The following is a 27,263-nucleotide window of genomic DNA, read 5'->3' on the forward strand; positions in this document are numbered from 1 at the left end:
TCGGATTTCCTCACAGTCACATTGTTCATTCAGCGCATCTGGTATGGAGGGGTCATTTTAGTCCTATAGGCACATATATGCACATGCAGCATTGAACTATGACGTACTGACACATACTCTGCATTATTTATGCAGAACAATGTATGCTTTAGACCAAAAAGCAATTATGTTTCATATCTGCTGCATATCGCTACTGTGCTCTGTGACATCCCAATAAGCCAGACTTCATTTGACTTTGTTCTCAAGTAGGTTTCAAGAGAGTGAAGCAGGGTTTGTCAATTTAGATGCATACCAGGTATTGGGTAGATTCTGTGTAGATAAATTTATTAATTTAAGACGAACCTTAAATGCTTTTAAATGTTGATTCTCAAAAACCAGCCCTTATTGTAGGGACGTTGTGATAAGTAATGCACAAAATAGAAAACAAAGCATGATCACAGAATCTGAAGTGTTAATTGTGTTAATTGAGTATCTTAGGTGTGGGGTATCACCACAAGAATTAATGGCCTCTTCCACAATATTCACATTTTGTACAAGATTCCTTTCTCAGCTACCATGTTGGGAACCATTGCATCACACAATAAGGTGCACCACATTTGTTGCATTTTGTCTGGCTGGATTAAGACTCTGGATGTAATTGGTGTGGGGTGGTTTCAGAGGGACGAAGAGCTGCAATCTTACAAAAATGCAATTTACCTGCACCTCCTTTCAGTATGCACTTACCAGCTAACCAGATTTTGTGCTTCCCACAAATCAGCACCAGAGGGAAGAAATCTCAGTCTAGGTCACACATCAAAGACACCATAAAGGACCTTTTTTCTAAAACAACATACGAGAGAGGACATAGTGAAATTCAAAAGATAAAAAGCAGTGTGTTTTCCGCAGGGTCATCGAGGGAATAGAAATCGGCAACATTCAGAGGCGCATGTTCGAGCCCCTCAAGAACCTGACACACATGTGAGAGTTTCCCTTTGCTTTAATATCAATGACAGCATGTTGTGATTAAAATGAATTTTGATGTGTTTCACTTTACTGAATGTATCTTCAGAGGATAGTTTATCAGATCCTCCTTCTCTGGCTCTACAGTCAGATGATTCTCTACGGTTCATTGCAAGGATTTGGTTAGTGTTTACTGTGTCCTTTCTTTCCCAGCTACTTCAAGAAGTTCCAGTATTGTGGCTATGCCCCACATGTGCGCAGCTGCAAGCCCAACACGGATGGCATCTCGTCCCTGGAGGACCTCCTGGCCAACATCGTGCTCCGGGTCTTCGTCTGGGTCGTCTCGGCGACCACGTGCTTTGGCAACATATTTGTCATTTGCATGCGCTCCTACATCCGCTCAGAGAACAAGCTCCATGCCATGTGCATCATCTCCCTGTGCTGTAAGTTCCATCTGGGCTCACCTGAAATGATATGTCACTGGAACAACATGAGATAAAAAAAGAGATACTTTGAAATTAATTAGATTGAGATACTTTGAACACTGACACAAAGTGTGCATTGTTGTCTGGGGAGCTGTGAAAGGGATATAAAAGCTTTTCAAAACTCACACATCTACATTTTTCTAAACGTTACTCATCTCCACCATCTCCACCTGGGGCAGTGGTGGATTAGCAGGTAAGTAAGAGGACTCATAACCGAAGAGTTGTGTCTTAAAATCCCAAAATGTTAAGGTTCCACTGAAGTCCCCTTTTGCAAAGTACCATCCCAACACACTGCTCCTCGGATGCCTTTTATGGCTGCTCACAAATTGGTGATGGGTTAAATGGGTTTTTACTGTAGTTTGCACCAAGAAATCCCAAATTGAGGTGCTTTGCCCTTAAGACATGAACGTCTCTGGTTAACGATGTACTGCAAGTAATGGGAGATGCATCGTGAAGCTTGTGGCCTGACTGGCAGCCAATATCTGATTATCGCACACAGTCTCAAGGTATGATCCTGTGACAACTCTAAATTTGGTAGACTTCTGGTGCTGCTTTTTTCATGTGGTCTGGGCCCTTCTACTGACGACACTGCCAGAATGAGGATATGTGGATTTGCAGCCAGCCATGGTCCCGCTCCCTCACAAAAAGTTCTGCTAAACATCTTGTCTCATGATGAACCCAACCCTCACCGTTTCTGTGTAGCATCAGAGATGTCCAGTCTGCCAGCTAACAGATCCGGTCTGCTGCCCATCATTATTCAGTTACTCCATTCGGATCTCTCACAGCTCAGCTTCTCAATCTTCCAAAAACATGTGCACTTGGCACAGGCAAACAATCACCACTGCCCAGTCAGGGGGCTTAGTCATCATGCTGCCCTCAGAACTAAAAGCTCCAAGCCAAATGGCAGTTCATGGGAAGAACCAGGCCTGAAACTACCCAAAATGGTCAATTCTTCCATGCATCACTTGAAACACCATGACTTATTCGGTTTCCTGTGTTTTGTCCTGTGACATGAAAGCAGCTTCTGTGATCTCGCTGATATTTATTGTCTCATGATTTCAAAGGCCCTGCAGTGGAAAGAGCATGGAAAATTAATGTAGCATATGTGCTTACTGTCTGAGAAGGAACTATGAGGGAATTGCTTAGATCCTAGTCTTTGAAGTTTACAAGCTCTGCCTAACTGAGATGTCATATTTCATTTTTTTTTCATTCTTTAAAAACTCATTTGTATCAGGACTGGTAAGAGGCACTTCTTATGAAAACATACGGAGTGGGACAAAGATGGTCACTGAACATGAGGTCATTTATAAGGAGAAGCAGCATTTATATTCCACCAGCAAATATACAAGCATCTGTTCCTGCTTCAATGTTTTTACATATTGTTTGGCTTCATAAAATTAGCAATAAAATTATTCTTGCTTAGTTTTAAATTCATTATTTTTATACAATGATTTTGCTGTAAAGGGTATTTTTTGATTTAAACATACATTTATACATTTCCAGAGAACTTGTCAACTTGTCCAAACTTTATCCTGTAATCTTGTCCTAGGTGCTGATGGTTTAATGGGTGTCTACCTGTTCATGATCGGCACTTATGACCTCAAATTCCGCGGCGAGTACAACCGACACGCTCAGGCATGGATGGACAGCGTGCCCTGCCAGGTGGTGGGTTCCCTGGCCATGCTCTCCACCGAGGTCTCGGTGCTCCTGCTCACATACCTGACCCTGGAAAAGTACATTTGCATCGTCTACCCATTCCGCTACCTCACTCCTGGCCGACAGCGCACCGTCAGCATCCTGGTGGCCATCTGGTTGCTGGGCTTTATTATTGCTTTCCTCCCTCTCTTGTGCAAGGGAGTGTTCCGGAATTTCTATGGGACCAATGGTGTGTGTTTTCCCCTGCATTCGGAGCAACGAGAGACCCGGGGAGCCCAAATATACTCTATTGTCATCTTCTTAGGTAATAACAATGCTTACTTTGTGTTATAAGATCTCCAGAAATCATTCATAGAGATAATAGTAGCCTTATTAATTTTTTACAGGATTGAACCTTGTGGCTTTTCTCATAATTGTGCTGTCTTATGGAAGCATGTTCTACAACATTCAAAGGACAGGCACCCAGACCACAAAGTACAGCAAACACATCAAGAAGGAGGTGACCATTGCCAAGCGCTTCTTCTCCATCGTCATCACCGATTCACTGTGCTGGATACCCATTTTTATCCTCAAGATTTTATCTCTCATGAAGGTGGAAATTCCAGGTGAATGTTCCTGAGAGAGAACCTTGACTTTTTGTCACGGAAAATTGCTTTACTGAATGCATTTTATTTTGCTCTTACCTCAATATAGCATATCAACACATTAGACTCAAAACTAACACTAATTGATTTTTACATGCATTTAAAAATCAGTGTGAGCAACAGTAAAAAAAAAAAAACGTAATGTGTTTGAGGGATTATTTATACTAAATTAACATTTACTCAAAGATGAATTTGCTGATGAAAGTTCATGGACATTGTGACCTCAAATCTTTCTGGACCTCATCAGAAGCACATTTAATTTAATTTTTGATGGGCAAAGGTCTAGGTTGTCTACAGTGTGGAGTGGTATCTGAACACACACTAAAGGTTCAATATGGCCCTTTCAACATGAAACTTAAGGTGACTGCTTTGTTTACAATGATTAAACACGTTTTATGCTTTTTTCAGTAGCACAGCTCCATTGAGAAAGTTGCACAAAATGGTTCTTCTCTTTTTTGTGCTCTGCCTTGCTCAACAAATCCCCTTGTGGAGGTTGGGGGGGCTACATAACCAATGGTTATATCAGATTTTTTTTTCTCCGAACAGGATCAATCAGTTCCTGGGTGGTCATCTTCATCCTGCCCATTAACAGCGCGCTGAACCCCATTCTGTACACACTGACAACACGGCCCTTTAAAGAAACCCTCCTGCAGTTGTGGGCCAACTACAGACAGCGAAAGCCTCTGCTGGGCAGCCACCCTGCTCACCTGCCACCTTTCACATGGCGGGAGATGTGGCCCGCTCAGGACAACGGCCAGACTCTCACTCCGCCGCAGTACCTGGCCCATCCGTTGGAAATGTCCTGCCTGTCGGGCATGTCTCAGCTCCTGCCTACAGAACCCACCAATGGCTTGTGAGCCTCACGCTTCAACTGCCATCAGTCATTAGTCCACAGACTGTGGATTTCCCATAGATTTCCAGTGTTTGTATTTTTTTTGACAAATGTGTTACACAATGTGCAGTGTGTGAGTTACTGGTAAAGCCATTAGTTCCGTTTCCAGATTGCGGACCAGTTTTATTAACCATCTGATTTTTTTTCTGTCTGCAATTACTTTTTTACTTTTTGGACATCATCCTCACATGCATGCAATTTTCCTTCATTATTCTCTGTCAAATCATTAGCATATGACATGGACAAGTGATATTTCATCTGGTATTGAGTGCATATTAAAATAGAAGGAAAATTGCTTTGTCCAAGAGTGTTTTACATTTGATCATTTATTTCAAGGATCTTGATTATGGCAGACGAATGATGGAGGCGTTTAGCTCTGCAAAAGCCTCAAGTGTCTTCATTTTGAACACTTTCTTTTGTGCATATGTGGTGCAAAACACCATGGCGTTTGCTTGGTCTGCTTTTTGATCCTACAGACAGTGAAATTTACTGATATCAAAACTGAGCATTGCATGCTTTTGAGTAATTAATGAAGGAGAGTTTGGACAAAATAATAGATATGTGATTCCCATAGGTTTCTGTAGAGCATCACTTGTATAAATTCATCACCCTCTTTCTATAACCCAGTTAAAATGAGACTTAATTTCTCCAATCAGATGCAAGGTAGAAGTCAGGTAATTGCATGTAAATTTGCAGACGTGCATAGAAGGATATCCATCTTCAGTGTAAACCTGCCAATTTTATGTGATCATTTCTGATGTAATTGTTGTAATCTGTTTTGTCATATCCAATATCAATGGGTAATTTTTGTCAGAATTTAGATCAATTTTGTTCATACAGACAAACACATAGTTTTATATGTGAATTAATATTATTAATAACATTGTCAGTAAATTGCTGTGATATGTCAGCGTTCAATGTACAACCACTCTTGATATGCTACAATATGTTTTCTATGATTCACAGACATCAACCTTTGAATAAAGTTTTGTTGAATTATCATGTTCTTTTTTTGCACACATGAGGAGGTTAAATGCCATGGATATGCTGTTAGAGACAGATAAATGTGGAGATGTACTCTACACTGAGTAAAGTGTGTGCGCATTCACGGCAAAAAAAAAAGATATTTTAATCTTGTCAGGGTGTGAATGAGAGGGTGTGAAAATAGGTTGTTCTTTGCATAAAAAAAAAAAACGTTTGCATTTTGCAACCTAGTTACATCTGGTTTGCCTGACAGCATTCAATTTGTATACCAATAATCATGCACACAGGAAGCATCACATTAATGCGGCTCATCATTCTCACCATTGCTTCAAGGCATTAGCAGGCCAACTGCGGTGATGGAAGATTTCTTAGATCATTGCATTTTAATTACTGTGAAATGAGCTTATAAACGCTCTGTTTGTTCTGTATATGGAAAGTGAGTGGGCCTATCCATCCACAAGATACTGCAATGCTGTAAAATTGTTACTTGTGCAGGTACCCTCAGGCTTCACATCGAAAACTGTTGCCCCTGTGGGGTCCGATTTACAAAAATAAAAGTGCTTCTTGCCCTCTATTTCCACATATCCACTTCAGTGTCACGATGCACTTACAGTGAAGAGGTGGAAGGCAATATAATTATAATTATCACAATGTCAAAATGTAATAAATAGTCCATGTTACGTCAGCGTTAGCCTTGGATAAATTGACATTTATTTTTTAAATTAAAAAAAAAATTAACAGGGTAGCCATATGCTGTCATGCTGTTAAAAATATACACATGCACTTATGCGTGTGCACTATGTCTTTAAGTAATAATTCTCATGAGAATAATTAAGACAAAAAGATAAGGGAAATGTAACAAAAAGCCGTTATTTTAAAATGTTTTAATGTTTTATACTCAGTATTTTACGTCATTTCACGGACCATCATGTTTATCAGTCAGTGTCTGCGCATTTATGTTAAACGTAAAGCCCATCTACTTGTATGCTGGTTAAATCCATTGCGCATTGCGTCACAAGTCATCACTGACGTTGCCAAGTCCGTATTTTATACGCGAAACTGGTAACTCAACTCGAGCCTCTGACAAAATCCGCGAGTGAGCCGCGGATCTGGCAACACCACAGACTCCTCTCGCGAGATTTTCGTTCCTGCGTAGATGGCGTAACGAGGATACGTGTTCAACACTCGGGATCCACGGTGCGAAATCTGTCAACCTTTCCGAGGGTCGCTACCAACTTGCCTAATCCGCACTGTTTTGATTTTGGAATAAAGAGTAGAGTGAAACCGACCGAGGATGTTTCCGGCCGGTAGAGGGTCATTGCAAGGTAACCGTGGCTGCATACGTATGATGACAATTGGGAGCGGAATTCCACACACACGCTTGTCTGACAGTGTCCGCCTGGTTTAAAGTGTTTATTAATGTTAATATTGACCTGTCACGTCACGCTGTTCCTCCATTGAACAGAAACTGTGCAATAACGTCCTTAGAAAGCAGGGCTCCTGGACTGTAGCGGAAGTAGGGTAAAGGTCACGCCAGATATGGGTCACATCCATGTCCTTGTTGTGGGAGAAACTTGGGGGGGGGGGGGGGGGGGGGGGGGGGGGGAGGAGGAATTCCAAAAGCACGATCCGCGGAAAGTGTAGAATTGAAGGTAAAAGATTTGGCCCGTTGCGCAGACTGGACGATGCCTGCAGCATCCGTCCTTCCGTCTTTCCATCTGGCGGGCTGGTGGAAATGGGAGGATGTCTCCGTTCATCCCATATCCTTTTTAAACAGCCTTGGAATCACCGAGGGAGAGAAAAGCTTTGCATTTTTGTCAAAAAAGGCTGCATATTCTTAATGCCAAAGAAAGAAAATGTAATTAAATAAATAGTTAATACATCTACTCTATTGTCAATGTTATGTCGTGATGTTTACCACGTGGTTGCTCCTCTTCTCCATGTGTGTGTCTGTGTCTGTCCTTCTATGACCCTGGCTCTGAAAGGTTACTTAAACGATTTGGCACCGTTAATCAGGCTAGAGTGTGTGGTTGTGTTTGTCTGTGGGCTATAAATGGTCTACGAGCAGCCTTTACAGCCCCTTGGCATTCTTAGTGCTAATTAGTTTTATCAGTGATTCAAGATTTGTCAGTACAACAGTATACACACTATACAGTGTAATGAAATATTGTTTCACACAGACCCCCCCATAGTGCTCTCTCTCTCTCTTTCTCTGTGTGTGTGTGTGTGTGTGTGTGTATATATATATATATCACACACACACACACACACACACACACTGAGGCACCAGTAGTTAAAATAATAATTTGAATCCAAATTCCTGCTGTACCTGCTTTTATTACACTGGTCACCAGTAAAGATTAATCATGTCTATATTGCCAATGCACTTTATGTCAATAGTAATCTGGAAATCATTCAAAGGATAATTTCAAACCTGCATGTCATTTTTGTATTGAGCACATCCGTCACAAGATCATGATTTATGTTGGGAAGGGTGTTTCTCCATTAGTTTGTTCTCTTTTTATGTCCTCGGTTAAACCGGATTACTCAGATGGTTTGGGTGTCCGATGCATGAAGTCTTTAGACAAGGTACTTATGGTTTTAGTCTTCTGGCAAATTGAGAAGAAATTGTTTTTGTGGGATACCCAATAATGACAGAGAGATGGCTTCAGTTTCTTTTTCAGTTTCTTGATTTTGACCTGGACACGTAGGGTGTATTAACATGTGATTGGATGTTTTTGAAATACTTGAACTGGTTTGTAACTTGCAGCACGGTGGTGCGTGCAAGCACTGAAAACGCTTCAGAATCGATCCCATCTGCCACCGCAAGTAAATGCAGTAAGATGGAGCTCCTCTGATGCCCCTGTACCTCGAATTACGACACACTACACAGTACACCCAAGGGACAAAGACCTGCGATGGGAGGGTATGTGTCTTATCCCTTTGTGTGTAACATTACCATAAACCTTATAACATCATTAAACAGTTACAATGGTACAAATAGGAAGCAAATTAGAACATCGTAATGCATTTGCCTGGTTTCTTATTTCTTTTAGGAGTTGAAATGGAACGCTTTGCCGATGAGGCAGACGTGGTAATCGTGGGTGGAGGTCCTGCCGGATTGTCGGCAGCCATCCGGTTGAAGCAGCTAGCCAATGCACAGGAGAAGGAGCTGCGTGTGTGTCTGGTGGAGAAGGCATCTCAGATCGGAGCCCACACACTTTCAGGGGCCTGTTTGGAGCCCAGTGCCCTCAATGAACTGATTCCTGACTGGAAGGAGAAGGGGGTAAGTTCAATTACAGTCAGTTGTCTTATGTCATGTTTCACTTCACATTGAGAACTCAAACCAAGTAGCACATAATGCTGTAGACAACAGGGATGAGCATTGGTGGCATTTTTACTAGGATAGGGTGGGGGTAGCCTAGTGGGTAACACACTCACCTATGAAACAGAAGACCCAGGTACCATTGTGTCCCTGAGCAAGACAGGGGCAGTGGTGGCCTAGCGGTTAAGGAAGCGGCCCCGTAATCAAAAGGTTTCCGGTTCGAATCCCGATCCGCCAAGGTGCCACTGAGGTGCCACTGAGCAAAGCAACCCGGGCGCCTGTCATGGCTGCCCTCTGCTCACTCAGGGTTATGGGTTAAATGCAGAAGACAAATTTCACTGTGTGCATCGTGTGCTGTGCTGCTGTGTATCACATGTGACAATCACTTCACTTTAAACTTTAACCCTAAGTTGCTCCAGGGGGGGACTGTCCCTGTAACTACTGATCACTCTGGATAATGGCGTCTGATAAATGCTGTAAATGTAATTTTTTTTCAAGGTGCTTGTATATATAGATTTTTTTGTTCGATGTTTGTCCTCATTTACTAAAGAAAAACAAACATTTTAATTCCATTTACTTGATCAAATCATCTGTCATTTTTTATATCATTGCATATGCATTTAATTTATCAAAAATTATCTGGGAGGACAAAGCATGAGAAAATGGAGGTAACCTTTCCCCTTATGACGACATAAGGGGACAAATTCTAGATCCGACCGTCTGAGCTGCCACTCTCTGAACGGCGAAGCAGAATGGCCAAAGCATTCATTACCCCTATCGCCATTTATAGCCACTGCAAGACCATAGACAGGCTAGGGGAATGAACCCACTGTTAATTTAATAGTGAAATTTTCATAAAAGGGGACCTTTAGGTGTCTTGCTCAGGGACACAATGATAGAGATAGTAGATGTCTAAGGCTTTTACTTTTACACACAGCACATGCAATTTTAGCCAAGCCTTCAATCCACAGCATGTTTACTCTCAGCATTTGATGTTATTATGAACTTATGCTATTCGTTCTGTGTGCTCAGCGCTTGCACAGAAGGTAAATATGAATATCTGCTTGTCTCTTTCAGGCCCCCCTCAACACTCCTGTGACAGAGGACAGGTTTGCAATTTTGACTGAGAAGTACAGAATCCCTGTACCTATACTTCCAGGTGCAGTTGTGTGACCGTTACATAACACGTGAACTATGCCGCTATTACACAACATGAATGGGCTGTGCATGAGCACCATTAGTCTGGTCGTGGTCAATTTCTGCGATAAAAGCTCCAACAGAGACCCCCAGACAGACACTTTTATTCTACGTTTATTTGCTCTCAACATGCTCTCTTTGATGTCAATTTTTTTCCTGTTCTGTCCAAAGGTCTACCGATGAACAACCATGGCAACTACATAGTGCGCCTGGGCCACTTTGTGCGATGGCTGGGGGAGCAGGCCGAGGAACTGGGGGTGGAAATGTACCCAGGCTATGCTGCCTCAGAGGTGTTTCATTGAAATAAACGTCTTTGCTTTGGGGTACCTATGTATATTTATATTTCAATATTTTATATTTCAATATTTAGTTGTTTTGTTTGTTTTATACCTTAGGTTTTGTTTCATGAGGACGGAAGCGTTAAAGGGATAGCAACAAATGATGTTGGCATTGCAAAAGACGGCTCACCAAAGGTACAAAAAAATTAGTTTTTGGAAAATGTAGGATTGGTTTCACACGCCAGTGTCACACCTGTAAGAAATATAATTTCTTGCTTAATTTTCAGTCATTGGCTATAAATATGCAACTGAGTTTTTTTTTTTTTTTTTTTTTTCATGTAACTGAAGCCAATCAAAGGCAATATAAGGTTCAGTCAGTCATCCTATTTCCTGTTTCTCAAAACTAATATAAAATGAAAAAAAAACACAAATCTTTTTTAAAACATTTAGCCATACAAAAATTTGCTGTCTATGGGGCAGTCATTTAAAAAAAAAAAAAATTGTATACCCACCCACTGGCTGATTTCCTGGCCCTTCCTTTTAAAATGATAAGGATTTTTTTCTTACTTGAAGGATGTATTTGAACGTGGGATGGAACTTCATGCCAAGGTCACTATCTTTGGAGAGGGCTGTCACGGGCATTTAGCAAAGCAGTTGTACAAACACTTCAACCTGAGAGAAAACTGTCAGCCGCAGACTTATGCCATCGGGCTTAAAGAGGTGCTGTATTTTCTCAATTTTTTTATCTCTATCTAGCTGTCTTATTGGATCAAAATCCATCTTAATGCATTCATTAGTATTGCTTCATATATTTATTTGAGTGTTTTTTTGGCTGAGTGTTGCTGAAATGCTCTTTTTGTAGCTGTGGGTGATCGATGAGAAGAAGTGGAAGCCTGGACGAGTGGACCACTCAGTGGGATGGCCTCTGAACAGGAACACGTATGGGGGTTCCTTCCTTTATCACCTCAATGAGGGCGAGCCTATGGTCGCCCTAGGCCTTGTGGTGGGTGGCTTGGTTATTTATCTCATTCAGTTTTCTGGCCTCTGTATTCAAATGGAAATGTTATTTGTCCATGTTCTTTGAAAATCCATTTTGCAGTTCAGTTAACCTGTTCAAAATGACAATCCAGTTTGCATTTCATTTTGAATTACTTTGATTGATCTTCAATTCTAAATTTAATCTGTTCCATTTCTGTAGTTTCTTTGTCCTTTTTTATGTGAATGGTTACACAATGATTAAATTGAAATCCAGTGCACAATTACTGGACCAGCGTAACTCAGAACTACAGAAACAGCATTACACACATCACAGCTATGGCGCCTAGTCATGTTCAAAAGGCACCGATTCCTGCATCCTGCAGTGTGTTGGCACTCCGCCCTGATTGGGATTATGAATAGTGAGTGGGTGAGTGAGCCAATCCAAAATAATGAAATAAAATGCAATTCAGTATTCGACCCACTTTTTAATCCTCCAAGCCAATTAAACCTGACTTGAGGATTGCATTGTCATTTTGTATATGGAATGGCATTTCCATTTGAAATTAGATGCCAAACAACTTGCGTATGTAAGTGCTTAAAGTTTTCTCATTGCATCTCTTCTTTTACAGATTATTTATTGAATAATTATTGTTAGATATATACTTATCTTGATCACTTTGTCTTAGGTTGGATTAGACTACTCAAACCCATACCTGAGTCCATTCAGGGAGTTCCAGCGCTGGAAGCACCACCCATCTGTTGCCCCCACGTTAGAGGGAGGTAGCCGAATAGCCTATGGAGCCAGAGCACTCAATGAGGGAGGCTTCCAGGTATGAAGAGGTTTTTTTTTTTTATGTAAATCTGTGAAGTAACCCCATGATGCTCCATTTTCTGTCCATAACCTGATGCCGTCCCCTCTCTCCCTAACCAGTCCCTACCAAAACTGACCTTTCCAGGAGGCTTGTTGATTGGCTGCAGCCCTGGCTTCATGAACGTCCCAAAGATCAAAGGAACCCACACAGCCATGAAGAGCGGCATGCTGGCAGCCGAGGCCATCTTTGCCAAAGTCACTGATGAGAGCCTGCAGTCAGAGACAGCGGGTATGGGCAGACCGGCCCACCCACCACTTCCTACCGCTGTGCTCGAGTCACACAATACAGTTTTTAATCTGTGTCTACCAGTCGCGTTTAAAGCATTGAGCCACGAGTGCCAGGCATAATAATGTTTTATAAAAGGATACGTTAAAAAATAACAGGCAGTGGTGGCCTAGCAGGTAAAGAAGCGGACTCGTAGCTGAAAGGTTGCAGGTTCAAATCTCAAACCGCCAAGGTGCCACTGAGGTCCCCTTGAGCAAGGTATTGTCCAAGGTATCGGGTGGTAGTATCCTAGTGGGTAACACACTTGCCTATGAACCAGAAGACCCAGGTTCAAACGCCACCTATTACCATTGTGACCCTGAGCAAGACACTTAACCTTGAGTGTCTCCAGGGGGACTGTCCCCACACACTGCGCCTTTCATGCTCCCAGGCTGCCCACTGCTCACTAAGGTGATTGGATAAATGGGATGCGTTTCATTGTGTGCACCCTGTGCTGTTCTTTCTGAGTGTCCCAATGACAAAAACAACGACTTTCACTCAATTAGACGGGCAGTGGTGGCCTAGCGGTTAAGGAAGCGGCCCCGTAATCAGAAGGTTGACTGTTCGAATCCCAATCTGCCAAGGTGCCACTGAGGTGCCACTGAGTAAAGCACCGTCCCCACACACTGCTCCCCGGGCGTCTGTCATGCCTGCCCACTGCTCACCAAGGGTGATGGGTTAAATACAGAGGACAAATTTCACTGTGTGCACCGTGTGCTGTGCTGCTATCACAAGTGACAATCACTTCACACATACTATCTCTTTTACAATGCATGCCATTCCTGACACAACCCTCCTCATTTACCCAGGCTTGGGACCAGAACCAAGAATTGCACATGGCTGGAATTGTTATAAATTTAGACTAAAATAGGAAAGTTTGACCAGCTAACACCCAACTCATGATGACAATAGTTGGCTATTTATCTGTTCAGGAGTACATGTCCCTGAATATGAGCAGAGCCTGAAGAAATCATGGATCTGGAAAGAGCTGTATGCCGTGAGGAACATCAGACCGTCTTTTCACAATTACTTCGGACTGTATGGAGGAATGTTTTACACTGGGGTATTCTACTGGATATTCAGAGGAAAGGAGCCCTGGACTTTGAAGCATTCAGGTATAACATAAAAAAACATGATGTTTGTCCTGAATTCTCTTATTTTGAAAAATCTTAGTCTGTACTCAAACCCATGCGTGTAGGTAAAGATGCCGACCAGCTAAAGCCAGCAAAGGACTGCACCCCGATTGAGTACCCAAAGCCCGACGGCAAGATCAGCTTCGACCTGCTCTCTTCTGTAGCTCTGAGTGGGACCAATCATGAGGGTGACCAGCCACCCCACCTCACCCTGATGGATGACAGCATTCCTGTAGCCAAAAACCTTGCTATTTACGATGGACCAGAGCAACGGTTCTGTCCTGCAGGTAGTTAAATTATGGAATGGAAGTATGGAATTCATTACCCAGCTCGCATTTCACAGAACAGACACTGTAGCTTTGCATATATCGTAAAGTGTTGCCAGAAATGATTATTTCAGCCCAAATTTGCCTTGAAATATGCCAAAGCACCCTCTGATGAATATTCAGTTGCCATGACTTGTTACTGAAACGTACTTCAGTTTGAACTGCGTTTCAGTTTTTCATGAAACACCAAATTTCAAAACCACCCCATCTGGCAACTGCACACAATAGGTTATTAGGTCACATTGGATAAAGTGCAGAAATAACTTTTCAGAAAGTCATCTCTTCTACTGCATATTCATGAGAAAGTTATCTCTCTGCTGCATATTTATGCTTCTTCTCCTGGGCAGGTGTGTATGAGTATGTTCCCTTGGAGACCGGCGAGGGCATGAGGCTGCAGATCAATGCACAAAACTGTGTGCACTGCAAGACCTGCGACATCAAGGACCCGAGCCAGAATATCAACTGGGTCGTGCCAGAGGGCAGTGGTGGCCCTGCATACAATGGGATGTGATTTGCCATTTTTAGGTCCTGGCATCGGGGGCCTTGGAAAAAGTAAACGTGAACAGATTTTCAGGGTTAGGACCTTTTTCTATTTTTTTTTTATTGGTCCACGTTTGATTTGATTTCTCTGTGCCTCAAAATGATACTGAATGTTTGAGCATTAAGGGGATTTTATTTCTGTGAACCTGAGGCTTGGGGAGGAGGAGGGGGGAAACTGAGAGCAGGTTTCTAAATGTTAAACCAAGCGAAATACTATGGAAATGGCACGGTTGAACCCTTCCTTATCTGAGGGGTTTGGTGTACAGTATTACCATCCTGTAATAATAGTTGTCTGTGTGTCTGAAGGAGCTGTTGCTGTATATAGCAAGTGAGCAGAAATGTGGTGAATAAAGTTATTTTTAAACAACAAAATTATGCTGTTTTATCAGATGGACAAATCCACACATTTGGTCTTAAAACCTTTTTTATGATATATGCATTAAAATTATAATAATTTAAATATGTGAGTCCAATATATATATATATACCTAAGGTGTTTTTATACAGAGGTTGTACACATGAGATTTCAGTGTGAAAATGTGTATTTTACAAATGCGGACCGTCTCTATATAGCAAACACATTTTCAAGTAAAGAAAGATGTCCAAACAAATTAAACACAAAACAGACACACAGTACAGCGGGCTCACTCTTACAGCAGCTCCCATTTCCAGAACCGTTTAAAACATTTTCTACTTCATCCCATAGTACGGTTCCCTTTTTGAGCCCGTTCAGATATCAACTGCTCTGTTCGTACATTAGGATTTGCAATCATCAGCTTGCTGTAGTTTCAGAAAGAAAGAAAAGTAGTTTTAAGTAGTAAAGTATTACACAGAAAAAGCACTGTGAAATGCAAATATGACTGTTTGCAATGCAAACAACAACGCATGTTTTAATTTGAATAAACCTAAACCTATTATAAGCAGAAAAATCATCGCTAAAGCCCTGAAAAGAGATGCTCTACATGCTTTACACCGTAACTCAATTAAAGGTGACTTCTGGCATGGAACTCATGTTTGCTTATATATCATACGATCTCAGACTAACAGACTCATGTCTGTGCAATGTGACACTCTAAAAGTTTCGGACATCATGTTCAAACACAAGACAGGTAGATAAGTGCATTTCGACCTCCTGCAGCTCAAGCAAACATTTTAGAGTAGATCTTCTTCTCCTTCTCTTTCTCCTCCTTCACTTTCTGCTTAACTCGTACCATCTCGTTCGCAACAGCTATATGAAAAAAGGGCAAAAAAAATGAGGTAGATCACAACGGGACATTTGTAATGACACTAAAAACATACTTACCCTTGTCATTAGGCGCAATTTCTTGAGCTTTTTTCAGATCATCCTAAAAAGAAAAAAAAGCATTGACTGTTTGAATCTCTTTATTTTAAATGTGAGAAAATTGGTAGACAATACATTCTGGGCTTTTCTTTACCATGGCCTTGTTGAACTCTTTAAGCCCTTGCCAGGCCTGTGCCCTCCTGAAAAGAGCTTTAGTGTTGGACTGGTTCAGTTCCAGAGCCTACGTGGGACATACAAAAATCATACTAAACGATTATCGCAGAAAACATTTGACATTGTGACTAAGATTTATAAAAATGTCCTCGCCCTACCACATGTAAGAGTTTGCATAATAGTGCACCCAGCTGACATTTCAGTTCTTGACAGTCAGATACTTATTTTATCTGCTGGCCTACATGGCCTAAGAGAGGACACCAGGGTGTTCTAAGGTTCCATCTTGGCTCCTTCACCTCATCACAGCTGTCAATGGCCTCCTGCCACAGTTGCAATTTGAGCTTGCAGGCAGCCGTATTGAGAATGCAGCTCAGGGCGGTGGGCTCCAGCTTCTTCTGGCCCTCTTCATCATCCAGGGTGTCACCACACACCTCCAGGTACCTTAAGAGAGATTTGTAGAGAGACATTTAGACTGATTCATGAAGCACCATCTCAGTATTTATACAGGATTTAATTTGGGCCATACAATGAAGCAAACACAGTATCATAAAGCTACCTCAGAGCTTTAGAGTACTTCTTCACGGCCATCTGCCAGTTCTGGTTTTTAAAGAAGTCGTTCCCAATATTTTTAACATCTTCAGCAGCTGACAAGACTTTGTTGACCTAAGTGGGGGAAAAAAATATCAATGTAAATGTATCCAATGTGTAAAAGCTAGACATTGATACAAAGATGAAGAATCATACATCTTTAAAGTCCATGTCAGAGTCCTCTGGAAAGTCTGGATGGGCGTCCCCAGAACCGTCACTGGGTGCAACTCCCCAATCGTCCCCTGCCTTGTGCTCGCCACAGTCAGCAATAACACAAGGCTTCAAGAGAGATCAGGATAGAAAGTCAAAGAATGTAATCAAGACCTCTACAAACAAATGAATCACTTATGATACCTTCACAGGGGTGTCCTCATTTGTGTCCACACCTTCCAGGATTTTGACCACGCCAAGTCCCTTTATCACCTGCCCAAAAACAACATGCTTCCCGTCCAGATGAGGTGTAGGGACAGTGGTGATGAAGAACTGGGAGCCGTTGGTGTTGGGTCCAGCGTTGGCCATGCTGAGCAGTCCCTCTCGGTCATGCTGGAGCAGGAATCGGACAAAGGCCACCATTTCACTCGATATATTTTTGCTAACTGTAGACTAAATACTAAAACCGGTGGCAAGAATATCCAAAACTTCTCACCTTGTAATGGAAATTTTCGTCTTCAAACTTGTCTCCGTAAATGCTCTCGCCCCCTGTGCCATTTTGATTGGAGAAATCTCCTCCCTGGATCATGAACTTCTTTATGACTAGGGAAATGCACAAAAATTGCTGTCTAAAAATTACCCAGGCTAGCAAAAATATATATAAATCTATACACATAATATACAGTACTGTCCAAATTCTGCAAGGAATTCTTTTAACATAAAACATTAAAATGCTGAGCGGATATAAATTGACCTAAACCGTGAATTTCCTTATTTCTATCAAGCAATGACTTTATGTGCAGAAAGAAACATATCCTATTGTTCTTTGAGTAGCGATGCATGGAAATTCCATTTTCTATTATTTATTACTTTAGAGAGTTGGGAGAGACCTCAACCTCTTCACTTTTTAATGATTTCTGCTTTTTTTATTTAAATACTTCCTTCCTGAACAAAATGTCCATTTTAGGTGCTGAAATGCAAATTTCCCATTCATCAAACTAACAAAAGATAATCTTATCTTAAAATGAGAGTAGTTCCAGAAAAAAAAGGTCCTGATTTAAGCCAGGCACTTCTCAGCCAGATTTTGATTATGATTAATGCATTAAAAAACTGAACTTACTTCTGTGAAAAGGGCATCCTTTGAAATGAAGCGGCTTGCCGGTGCTCTTCCCGACTCCCCGCTCGCCGGTGCACAGCGCTCGGAAATTTTCGGCCGTCTTCGGAACAACATCGGCGAAGACCTCGAACACTATGCGACCAACTGAGGAGAAAGCGTGGCGTCAAAACGATACAAGACACATTTTCACCGAAGGAAACGTCTCGGATGCCCGCTGCAACCAGAAAGCATAAGCAAAAAAATATATAAAAAAAATAAAATAGCCTTCAACCGTTCGCTAACATTTATAGATCCGTTCAACAACGTGCACAATTGTACATTCACAATTTCCCAAAAAGCAGCGTGTAACCTCGCGAAAAATGACACCTTTTAAGGTTATTGCACGGTCAAATTGCATAATTTAGCCATCTTTTGGGCCGTGTGTAAGCAGTTGATTCATAAGGACCTTCATTATGAAAGAGAGAAAAAAATCCTAACCTCTTTCACCACCAATATCAACATCAAAGAATACCCGAGGGTTGTCGGGATTCCCGGGCTTGTTCTCGGATGTTGGGTTGGACATTATCAAAATAATACCACAAATATGACAATAACACCTCGCGAAGGCGGTCTCGAAAAGGCGAGGAGAAAGGGAACCGCTTCCAACGGTCTGCTACTTTGGTAATTTCTAGAACTTCGGCTGCAACGGCAAAGAACAGCGCCCCTGGTGTTCCGGAGTAAATACGCCCAGTGTCATTGTTCAGCGTTGCCCAAACTTGGAAGTATAATTGTAATAAAAACAATAACAGTGGTTGGGGTTTTCCGAGGCTGACAGGATAGATACTTTATCATCATGTTCATCTTGTATTCATAACACTGACGTATTTATATCTTATATCACGGTGCAGTGGTGGCCTAGCGGTTAAGGAAGCGGCCCCGTAATCAGAAAGTTGCCGGTTCTAATCTTGATCCACCAAGGTACCACTGAGGTGCCACTGAGCAAAGCACCGTCCCCACACACTGCTCCCCGGGCGCCTGTCATGGCTGCCCACTGCTCACTCAGGGTGATGGGTTAAATGCAGAGGACAAATTTCACTGTGTGCACCGTGTGCTGTGCTGCTGTGTATCACAAGTGACTTTCACTTCACTTTACTTGAAGAGGGAGAACCAAGCTGCACCACAGGATACCACTTTGTGGTGAACTGTACATGACCTTGACCGCTCATGTACCAAAAGTGACGAGTAGTCCCATCATTTCAATCCTGTGTTATTCCTGCAACGCGGCGCTATAAAAACTGACCAAGTGCTCCTTACAGTGCCTGCTGATTTCTCCCACATTCCACAGATTTCTGAAATGGTTCTAATATACAGTACAACAGTGTGCAAAAGATTTTTAGGCATCTTTATTAAAGGTTTTTCATCTTCTGAAAAATTTGACAACCTCTCTTTGAGGTTGACTTTGTGGGAGGAGTTGAGTCCTGCCGGCTCCACCTACAATCTGCCTTTTGGCCACGCCCACCTATATAAAAAGACTTCAGCTGGTGCTCGGGAGCTCTGTTGGGGATCTCATTCGTGCGTGTTTGTTCTTTGTGTGATAGACCCTTGTTGTTAGCCTGTTAGCTTTGTGTGTGTTTATGTGCCCTTTTTGCTAACTTTAGTGCATGCTTGACTCATCCCCTCTGAACCTTTCTCTCTTTTCCTCATATTCAGCTGCTGGAAAGGGAAGAACTTACAATGAAAACCATTAGGTTTCAGCCTAATGAACGAACATGTTTTCAGCAAGGGATCTCTTTGTCAGAAAAGCCTCTTACATGCAGAAATGCTGTGGAAAGGACACACACACAAGAAAGACAAAAACATTTTTTAATGATCTTCAGTGTTCAGGCCAGCTTGCAGAAGACCTGTCTTGTAAAACCGCTGTGATAGTGAATTACTGTAACACCAGGTCTGAATGATAAAAAAGTAACACTGCCCTGGTGGTAGAGTCCTAACTCCCGTCAGTCACCTTGGGAGTGAATGGATCTGGTGACGTACCGCTCTTATTACGAAAAGGTGTCAGGCACCAATACATATCAACATAAAAAAGGCAGGAGAACGGCTTGCTACTCTAAGAAAGAAAAGGAAAGGAGCGGGTTGAACGTCGCGCGTTCAGATGCGTGTTATATGGAGGTTGAACACTGTTTAGTGAAGAACCGTCTCCATTGCGTAGTGCCAGAGAGTAAGAGCATCCACGTTATAAACTAGTCAGTAAAAATTAAAAAAAAATAATTTAAAAAATGGGCGTGTTGTAATGTTGACTTCGGCTACCAGCTCTTATTCATTTCCTTTTTTTTCAGATTACTTGAACAGTTTTCCCACACCCCAGACATTGCTTTCGTGGCCGGGTCAGCCGAAACATTACTGCTAGAGGACAGAGTCCGTCGCATCACCTCAGCTCGGCGTAAAAACCCATCAGGTCCGGCCGAAGATCTTCAGCTCCATCATCCATCGTGGAACGCCTGGCATTAGGAGAGCAGTCGCAATTCTATTCCAGTCTTCAGCGGGCCGGATTCAAACCCACCAACGTGATGGATGGTCCTTCCCAGAAGAATTTTACAGTTGCTGTTGGGAAGACGAGTAGCCACATCGTTGCGTACATTCACTTCCAAATCATACACATTTCTTCTTGGATTTGTACTCGTCTATCGTTTGCCTCCAGTGATGTCTGAGAAGCCTTCTTCGCCGCTCACGTCTGTGCTATATACATTTTGTTTCTGGAAGTACAGACAGGGGGGAAATAATAAAAAGTCAGATACCCCCGCCTCTCCAAAATTTTCAAATAAATATAACATTGCTCACAAGGCGGCGCACTGACACCTCACCCTGCCGAGAAGAGGGTTCTCGTTTCCCTGCGTGTAACGATCAAACAGGCAGTTTGTCCAGGAGAACCTGCCTGGGGCTCTCATTGGTTGCCTGTCCACGTCCCGGGGCGGCAGGTGCCTGTGTAACCCGAGGCCATGAATTATAAATGCTGGCTGCTCAGACCTACCTCCATCGATACCTCCAATGAAAGCAGGTCACCTGCAGCCGCAGCAAGGAGGGGAATGCAAGACTTTCAACGTCACCCACCTTGGATTTCGCTGCATGGTTTGGTCGCCCTGGGCGCAGTGATGTCCAGCGAGCTAATAAAGGCAGAGAGCAAATTGTATTCTACTTTATTCTTTTTGTGAGCGTTTCAATTCAAGTAATCTGTGAGCAAAAAAAAACTGAGGTTGTAAAAGAGAAGACATAGACAAAATAAATAAATCTTTATATGAACTGAAGATCAACCCTCCAAATTATGTAATAAAAAGACATCCATTAATATTCTCTATAAATGTATATTCTGTGCATGTTCCATTAAATTCACGTGCATTTAGTTAGTTGCATTTACGCATTCTACTTTATTTCTGTTGCTATGATTTTTTTTAATCTATACTGGACTGTACTTTGACAAAAATTTGTATTTTTAATTATCTTCAAAAACCTAGAATTATGTTAATGCAATTGACAATTAAGATTTAATCTAAGAATCATATAACATCTCCACATCTGTAGTATAAATGACCTTAATTTGTTTCCCACTCAGCAGAGTTCCTCTGTTGAGGTAATTGCCGTACTCCACACCCCATCCCACACCTCCGACACTCTGCTCCTTCGGCTTTAGTGGAGGTGCGTGCTGCGCAGGCCGCCACAAGTAACTCAGATCACCGGTGGCCTCGGGAGACAGGGAACCGAGTCCAACAAACGGAGGGAAATCGCTCCGTTTCGTCCTGTAATCGCAAACTGCATCCGGACCTGAGGAAGGACGTGCTGATCTTCAGCAAAGGACGACACGGTAAATACAGATGCCACAGAAAAACCTCACCTGTGAAAAGCATTCTTTGTCCACACCCGGGACGTCCTTTTTCATTAGTGGAATGTGGACATTTGTTCTGAAGGTCCCTGGCCATTGCCTACACTTGAAACCTCTAACTAGGTCCAGCACACACGCATGTGCCTGTCAAGCGGTGGCCAACGGTGTGGGGTCATGCATAATGGACAAGGAGCAGCCCCCCGTTCAGATAAGATGAATTACATGTTTGTGATGCACAGTGCAAAGCCTTTCAAAAGACATCTACTTTGCTAAAGGTTAACTGTCCTCAACAAATATTATGAAAAAAAAATCATTGTTCCTTTGGTGCATGTGCAAAAGCCATCAGAGATTAGCACAAACTCAAAAATATGTCTTTCGTTTTGAGGGTTGAAAAGATTTCAAACAAAAAATTTCAGCAGCAACGCAGGAAATTTGTATGCAAGATGAAGTACAGAAATACTTAAAAACAGAGCAGAGTAACATTTTCGCAGTGCATTTACTCTGCGGATAAAATGAAAACACAGGACAAGACTTGAGTCAAAGGCAAGCCACCAGTTTATTAATGTGTTACAACATAAAATAAAAGAATACTGCCACCTGTTGGACAGACTGTTGAACTGTTATCTTAGTTATTTTCAAGGGGGAAAGAAACAAAAGGGGTTCAGCACAAAGAAAACTATGTACACTTATGTTGCAGAAAATAACATACACATTTTGAACAAGCATTGCACAGCTTCTCACTGTGTCCATCAAGCAGGGTACTTCCATCGAGACAGAAAACCCCAAGGATGGAGCACGCTCTGACAGGACAAGAAGTGACAAGAAATATGAAACACCTAATGTTTAAGCAAGTTTAGAGTGGAGTTATTTCGTCTAGCCTGATCCTTGCCGCTCCATGTGACGAGGTTAGCGGCATTTGCGGGATTCCTTGTGAAGATTACCCAGGTCTCGGAGAAAGCTCATGCCCTTTGTCATGTCATCCAATCTCTGGCTCATTTCTTTGTGCTCCTTCTGCAGCCTTTTCATCCTCATCTCACATCTGGAATAGCACAAAAGACTCGCTGGCACTCTACCCGATTGAAAAGATGTTCACAGATACCTTGCATTCATCCAAAATGGCACAGATTTCACATCTACAAATGTAAAGTTAGAGTCAAGCAATGTAGATGCTTTCGCCATTACTGGAAACTCTAAATGCTGCAGGAGCATCAGAGCCAAGAAATGAGTAGAGGTGAGTTGATTCGTTCCAGTTCTTGATGTGATCTGCTACTTACTCTCGTAATTTGTTGTTGGCCTCATGCAGCCGGGCTGTCTTCTTTTTAATGTCAGTGTTCAGCTATGCAAAACAAGACATCAGCATGGGTAAATGAGTAATGCAACACAAAATCCATCTGTGTATTACCTTTCTCTTAGTCTTTTCAATGTTGCTCCAATCCCTCTGCGCGGTTATCTGAGATGGAAAAAAAATGGAAAGAGATGGAAAGCGCTATCACATAAAAATCTCTAGAGTATAATAAAACACAACTTACTCTCTCTGTGACTTGATCAGTAAAAGACTGTAAAACAGCATCTATATCTCGATTAATAGACAGGGAATCCACGGTTTCTCTGAAACACACACAATTAAACATTACACATACAATCTGATATCATTATGAAGCATGTTGTTCACATTCTATGATAATTGCTTGGCAAGTTAACAACATTGGTTTGTTCCTTTGCTCCACTTGCTACAGGTTTGGTCCGCTTTAAACACTGGATCTGAAAACTTGTGGGTCAGCACACTGATATCCCCCGGCTCTCCATAGTTCTCATACTCACTTGTACTCTGAAACAACGTCCTGAAATAGCTCTAACACCACATCAAGGTCAGTCAGATTTTTCGCACTGCCTGTTGCTTTGCGCTTCTTGGGAGGAGCGCTGCTTTCGGCTAAGGGGGAACACATCATAACATGTGATTATGGGTGTCAGTTCAGAGAAAGTAAAGCAAATCAAAAGTAATAATTGTGACCTGATGAGCTTGATGACGACTTCCTCTTCTGTTTCCCACCTGCAGATGCCCGTGGCTTCCGTGGTTGCCTTGCTTTCTGACCTGTAGGCTTTAGGAACATACCTTTATAAATATCCACGATCAGCAAACAGGGATTATACTTAGAATCCAGTTAAGTATTCTTTAATTTTTTTTATTATGTATGGCATACATGACTAAATATTTGAAAGTGAAGTGAAAGTGAAGTGATTGTCATTGTGATACACAGAAGAGCACACGGTAACACAACGAAATGTGTCCTCTGATTTTAACCCATCACCCTTGGTGAGCAGCCATGACAGGCGCCTGGGGAGCAGTGTGTGACGGTGCTTTGCTCAGTGGCGGATCGGAATTCGAACCGGCAACCTTCTGATTACGGGGCCACTTCCTTAACCGCTAGGCCACCACTACCCGGAAATATCAGGGGAGAGTGCGAACGCAGTCCCCCACTACCAGAAATTATGCGGTCGAGATTCCCACATTTGGGGAATTTGCCGGGGTCAGCACAGCCAAAGTGTAATGGCTGAGCCTTGCCCTGGGTGAACCGCCTTCTTGATCACGGTATCTCCCCTGCCAGGTAAGAAATCCTTACGGTGCCGCTTCCTTAACTGCTAGGCCACCTATGCCTCAATAATATGATGCAACTGACAAAATCGGCAGATTAGTGTGTTAGTGAAACATGAAAAGATAGCAGTGTACCTTGTGTGCTGCATTCCTCTCCTCGGGTGCTGGTTGTGAGGAGAACTGGGAGACCGAGGTGTCAGGTTCAGCCTCTTCCAGAGCGTTCACCTCACTGCTCTCAGTGATTCGTGGCAAAGCACTGACAGGACAGTCAAAATGGAAAGTAAAGAATTTATAATCATTCCTCCGGCATCTAAAAAGAAGAAACATCATCCAGCACACCATACCCAGCATTGCAAGAGCTCTTCGATGACTTTGCATGTCTGGGATCAGTGGTTCTCGGGGTGTTCGTCACACCATCTCCGCCACTGCTTTCTGTATTTTCACTCGGCCGTTGCACACTGATGCTGCTGTCCTCGATGGTTGTACTGTGAAGCGGTGTGCCTGAAGCAAAAAAAAAAAATATATATATATATATGGGTAAAGCGACTTACCCTAATATTCTGAAAATTGGAACAGGCATTTTCCAAGAACACAGAACTTGTACCATGACAGGGACCCTGCTCCCCCTGAAAAATGCCGTCCTTCTCAATAGCAGAGATATCTGGAGATGGTACAGCATGGTGCTGATTTGCCAAGCCTGGTTTCCCAGCCTAAGGTGAGAAATGGGCAAAACTTGAAAAATCACCAAGAAAATGGTTTTGTATGATATTTGCCATTGATAATTTGGCTTTCCTAATTACTCTGTAAAAGATGAGAAGAGAAAAAAACCCTCCCCCGCTCATGGTATCAGATGACAAATCCCAAGCACAGACTACATATGTACTATTAAGTCCATAATTGAAGGGCAATAAATATCTGTAATTTAAAGACACACACTTTAAATGCTATATACAGCTGATCAGGAAGGGACAGTCAAAAAAGTGTCAAAAGCACAAATAATAATGATTAAAAAAAGTGGCAGTCATTTGATGATGTGCTACACGATCACGATCTTGATACAAGTAAAAACCCAGTGACGGAAAACAATGTTGTTTTACTGCTCAGAGACGCACGAAACAATTCTGCAATAAACGGTTTATACACTAAACCAATAGTCAATGACACGGGGGTCTCTGCTGGATTCACATAATCTTAAGAACGGCGTTTCTCTGTTCCCTGGTTTGTACCTGTAGCTGTAAAACGCTGCGGGCAGACGTGTTCACGTTTCTCAACGCGTCCGCCCGCTACGCCGCTCCGCGAACGGCAGTGAGTCGCGTTAGAGAAAAAGAAATCGGCCGCCATGGCACCGACCCGTTTCAGGCTCATCAAAAGTCTCGTCATTCGACTCATTTCAGGACTAGAAGAGGTGGCGTCGGCTCAGCGGCTCCGCTCCTCCAAGCGTGGCAGGGGGAATTAATGGCATCCAAAGAGACGGTCAATAACCACGATGTACCAGTTGTTTTAAACTATAACGAAAATAAATATATATATTTATATTTCTTCCCGCAAAATCATTCAAAGCGAGCTCTTCTTCGGTGGTAGGGTCGAGCGCGGTCTTTCTACGTTGCACTCTACCGCCACCTTTAGCTTGCAGTCGGTTCTACACGTTTTTCGGTTCGAGGTGGACAAAAAAACTACACGTAAAAAGACATAAGCCACTTCGCAGTGGATTTATTATACATCCAGGGATCCTAGATAGCCTATGTAATTGTAATGCTGAAAAAAAAACGCGTACAGACCAGGGGTGAACATTCCCGTGGCGTTTTAAAGCAATTAAGATATTAATCGTCTTGGATCGGCTGTTTTGGAGTAATGTTATTTAGAGCTGCAAATCTGCGCCCGAACTCGACCTTATGGGTTTCACGACCAGAAGTTCTCAGAAACTTCTGAGCAAATGTGGAAAACAAATCAAAAAAAGAAAAAGTTGTTAAACTAAACGTATGACAACCCTCCAAGACGTACAGGACTTCACCACGTAAAGCCAGCAAAGATACTACAGAGCCGCGCTAGTTTTAAACCTTCTAGTTGTAAACATAGAATAAACGTTTCTTACGCAGCATTCCGGGAACTCCACGTACTCCACGTTCATGTGTCAATCAGATTTTTTTTTAAACCAGAACTTTATATGTTTTATTTCGTAAAATTCCATTTTCAAATTCCACGGCTTTTCAGGTTTTTAATGAACGTAGGAACCCTGTGCTCAATGGCAATTTCTTAAGTGCAATACGTACAAATATATCAACTCTGTACATATACACACAGTACGGGCCAAAACTTTACACACACTTTCTCATTCAATGTGTTTTCTTTATTTTTTGGACCATTTACATTGGTAGATTTTCACTAAAGGCAACAAAACATTCAATGAACATAGGTGGATTTTTTTATGACAAAATAAAGAAAAAAAGCACACATTTGTATAATGTGTTTCAATGTTATTGTCTGCTGTTATATCACTTACCTGGATTAACACTGACATCTGCTGGACAAAAGCATCTTCTGCACCTGGTGATGCTTCTAGCAAATTACCACGGACGTTGGAATAGTGATGCTTGTGATCATATGCACAGTGGTAAATATCTTATTGATGCTTATTGTGTAAACCACTTTATTTGAGTTAGCTGATATCCACCATTGATAGCTACAACCTATTCAAAGTGTCTGGTACGCATGCAACGGTGCCACTGCGGGTTATCATGAAATCCATGCCAGGGAGAAATTTGACAAAACAGGCTTTATTGATGACCTGGTTAAAGAAATTATTATTTATCAGTATTTCGAGAACCTCATGGTTCTCGAAATCTGTCCGGTAAGCCCCGGTCAGAATTTTTGACATATTATTGTTGCATGCAGTATATTATGTGATGTGAATAAAAGCTACATTTCAGGCTGTAACTTTGCTTTACTGCAATTTCACCAACTTCTTGGGCAGCTGATTCGGAGCTGCACCGCGC

General features: G+C 42.2%; 4 protein-coding genes and 1 non-coding gene across 5 annotated transcripts in view; 2 read left to right on the forward strand and 3 right to left on the reverse strand.

Moving 5' to 3' along the window:
- Nucleotides 1-5,402, forward strand: part of rxfp1 (relaxin family peptide receptor 1) — a 31,731-nt gene extending 26,329 nt beyond the window's left edge. Inside the window, exons 14-18 of the mRNA XM_028960582.1 lie at nt 886-957; nt 1,153-1,382; nt 2,974-3,384; nt 3,467-3,685; nt 4,271-5,402. Of these exons, the coding sequence (XP_028816415.1) occupies nt 886-957; nt 1,153-1,382; nt 2,974-3,384; nt 3,467-3,685; nt 4,271-4,581 (1,243 nt within the window). The 3' untranslated portion in view covers nt 4,582-5,402. The remainder of the gene's footprint in view (nt 1-885; nt 958-1,152; nt 1,383-2,973; nt 3,385-3,466; nt 3,686-4,270) is intronic.
- Nucleotides 5,403-6,731: 1,329 nt separating this feature from the next.
- On the forward strand, nt 6,732-14,885 carry etfdh (electron transfer flavoprotein dehydrogenase). The gene is made up of 13 exons (XM_028960076.1): nt 6,732-6,925; nt 8,371-8,526; nt 8,657-8,886; nt 10,003-10,084; nt 10,294-10,412; nt 10,518-10,595; nt 10,974-11,120; nt 11,263-11,403; nt 12,065-12,208; nt 12,310-12,478; nt 13,447-13,629; nt 13,713-13,934; nt 14,321-14,885. The coding sequence occupies exons 1-13, from the start codon at nt 6,895-6,897 to the stop codon at nt 14,482-14,484; spliced, it is 1,866 nt and encodes a 621-aa protein (XP_028815909.1). The 5' UTR covers nt 6,732-6,894; the 3' UTR covers nt 14,485-14,885.
- Nucleotides 14,886-15,037: 152 nt separating this feature from the next.
- ppid (peptidylprolyl isomerase D) lies at nt 15,038-18,481 on the reverse strand. Its single transcript, XM_028960077.1, has 10 exons — nt 18,302-18,481; nt 17,828-17,968; nt 17,204-17,310; nt 16,912-17,100; nt 16,714-16,836; nt 16,526-16,632; nt 16,266-16,410; nt 15,950-16,036; nt 15,817-15,859; nt 15,038-15,741 (listed from the first exon to the last, which is right to left on the reverse strand). Exons 1-10 carry the CDS (start codon nt 18,384-18,386, stop codon nt 15,653-15,655), a joined length of 1,116 nt encoding a protein of 371 aa, XP_028815910.1. The 5' UTR covers nt 18,387-18,481; the 3' UTR covers nt 15,038-15,652.
- Nucleotides 18,482-22,232: 3,751 nt separating this feature from the next.
- On the reverse strand, nt 22,233-25,845 carry cenpu (centromere protein U). The gene is made up of 10 exons (XM_028960753.1): nt 25,621-25,845; nt 24,875-24,980; nt 24,615-24,771; nt 24,406-24,526; nt 23,689-23,776; nt 23,499-23,607; nt 23,207-23,285; nt 23,080-23,127; nt 22,952-23,013; nt 22,233-22,716 (listed from the first exon to the last, which is right to left on the reverse strand). Exons 1-10 carry the CDS (start codon nt 25,657-25,659, stop codon nt 22,584-22,586), a joined length of 942 nt encoding a protein of 313 aa, XP_028816586.1. The 5' UTR covers nt 25,660-25,845; the 3' UTR covers nt 22,233-22,583.
- On the reverse strand, nt 24,128-24,291 carry LOC114768657 (U1 spliceosomal RNA). The gene has a single exon (XR_003743101.1). It is a non-coding gene; the product is annotated as a U1 spliceosomal RNA (small nuclear RNA).
- Nucleotides 25,846-27,263: the final 1,418 nt, after the last annotated feature.

Source organism: Denticeps clupeoides, chromosome 18, assembly GCF_900700375.1.
Source record: "Denticeps clupeoides chromosome 18, fDenClu1.1, whole genome shotgun sequence".
NCBI lineage: Eukaryota > Metazoa > Chordata > Actinopteri > Clupeiformes > Denticipitidae > Denticeps > Denticeps clupeoides.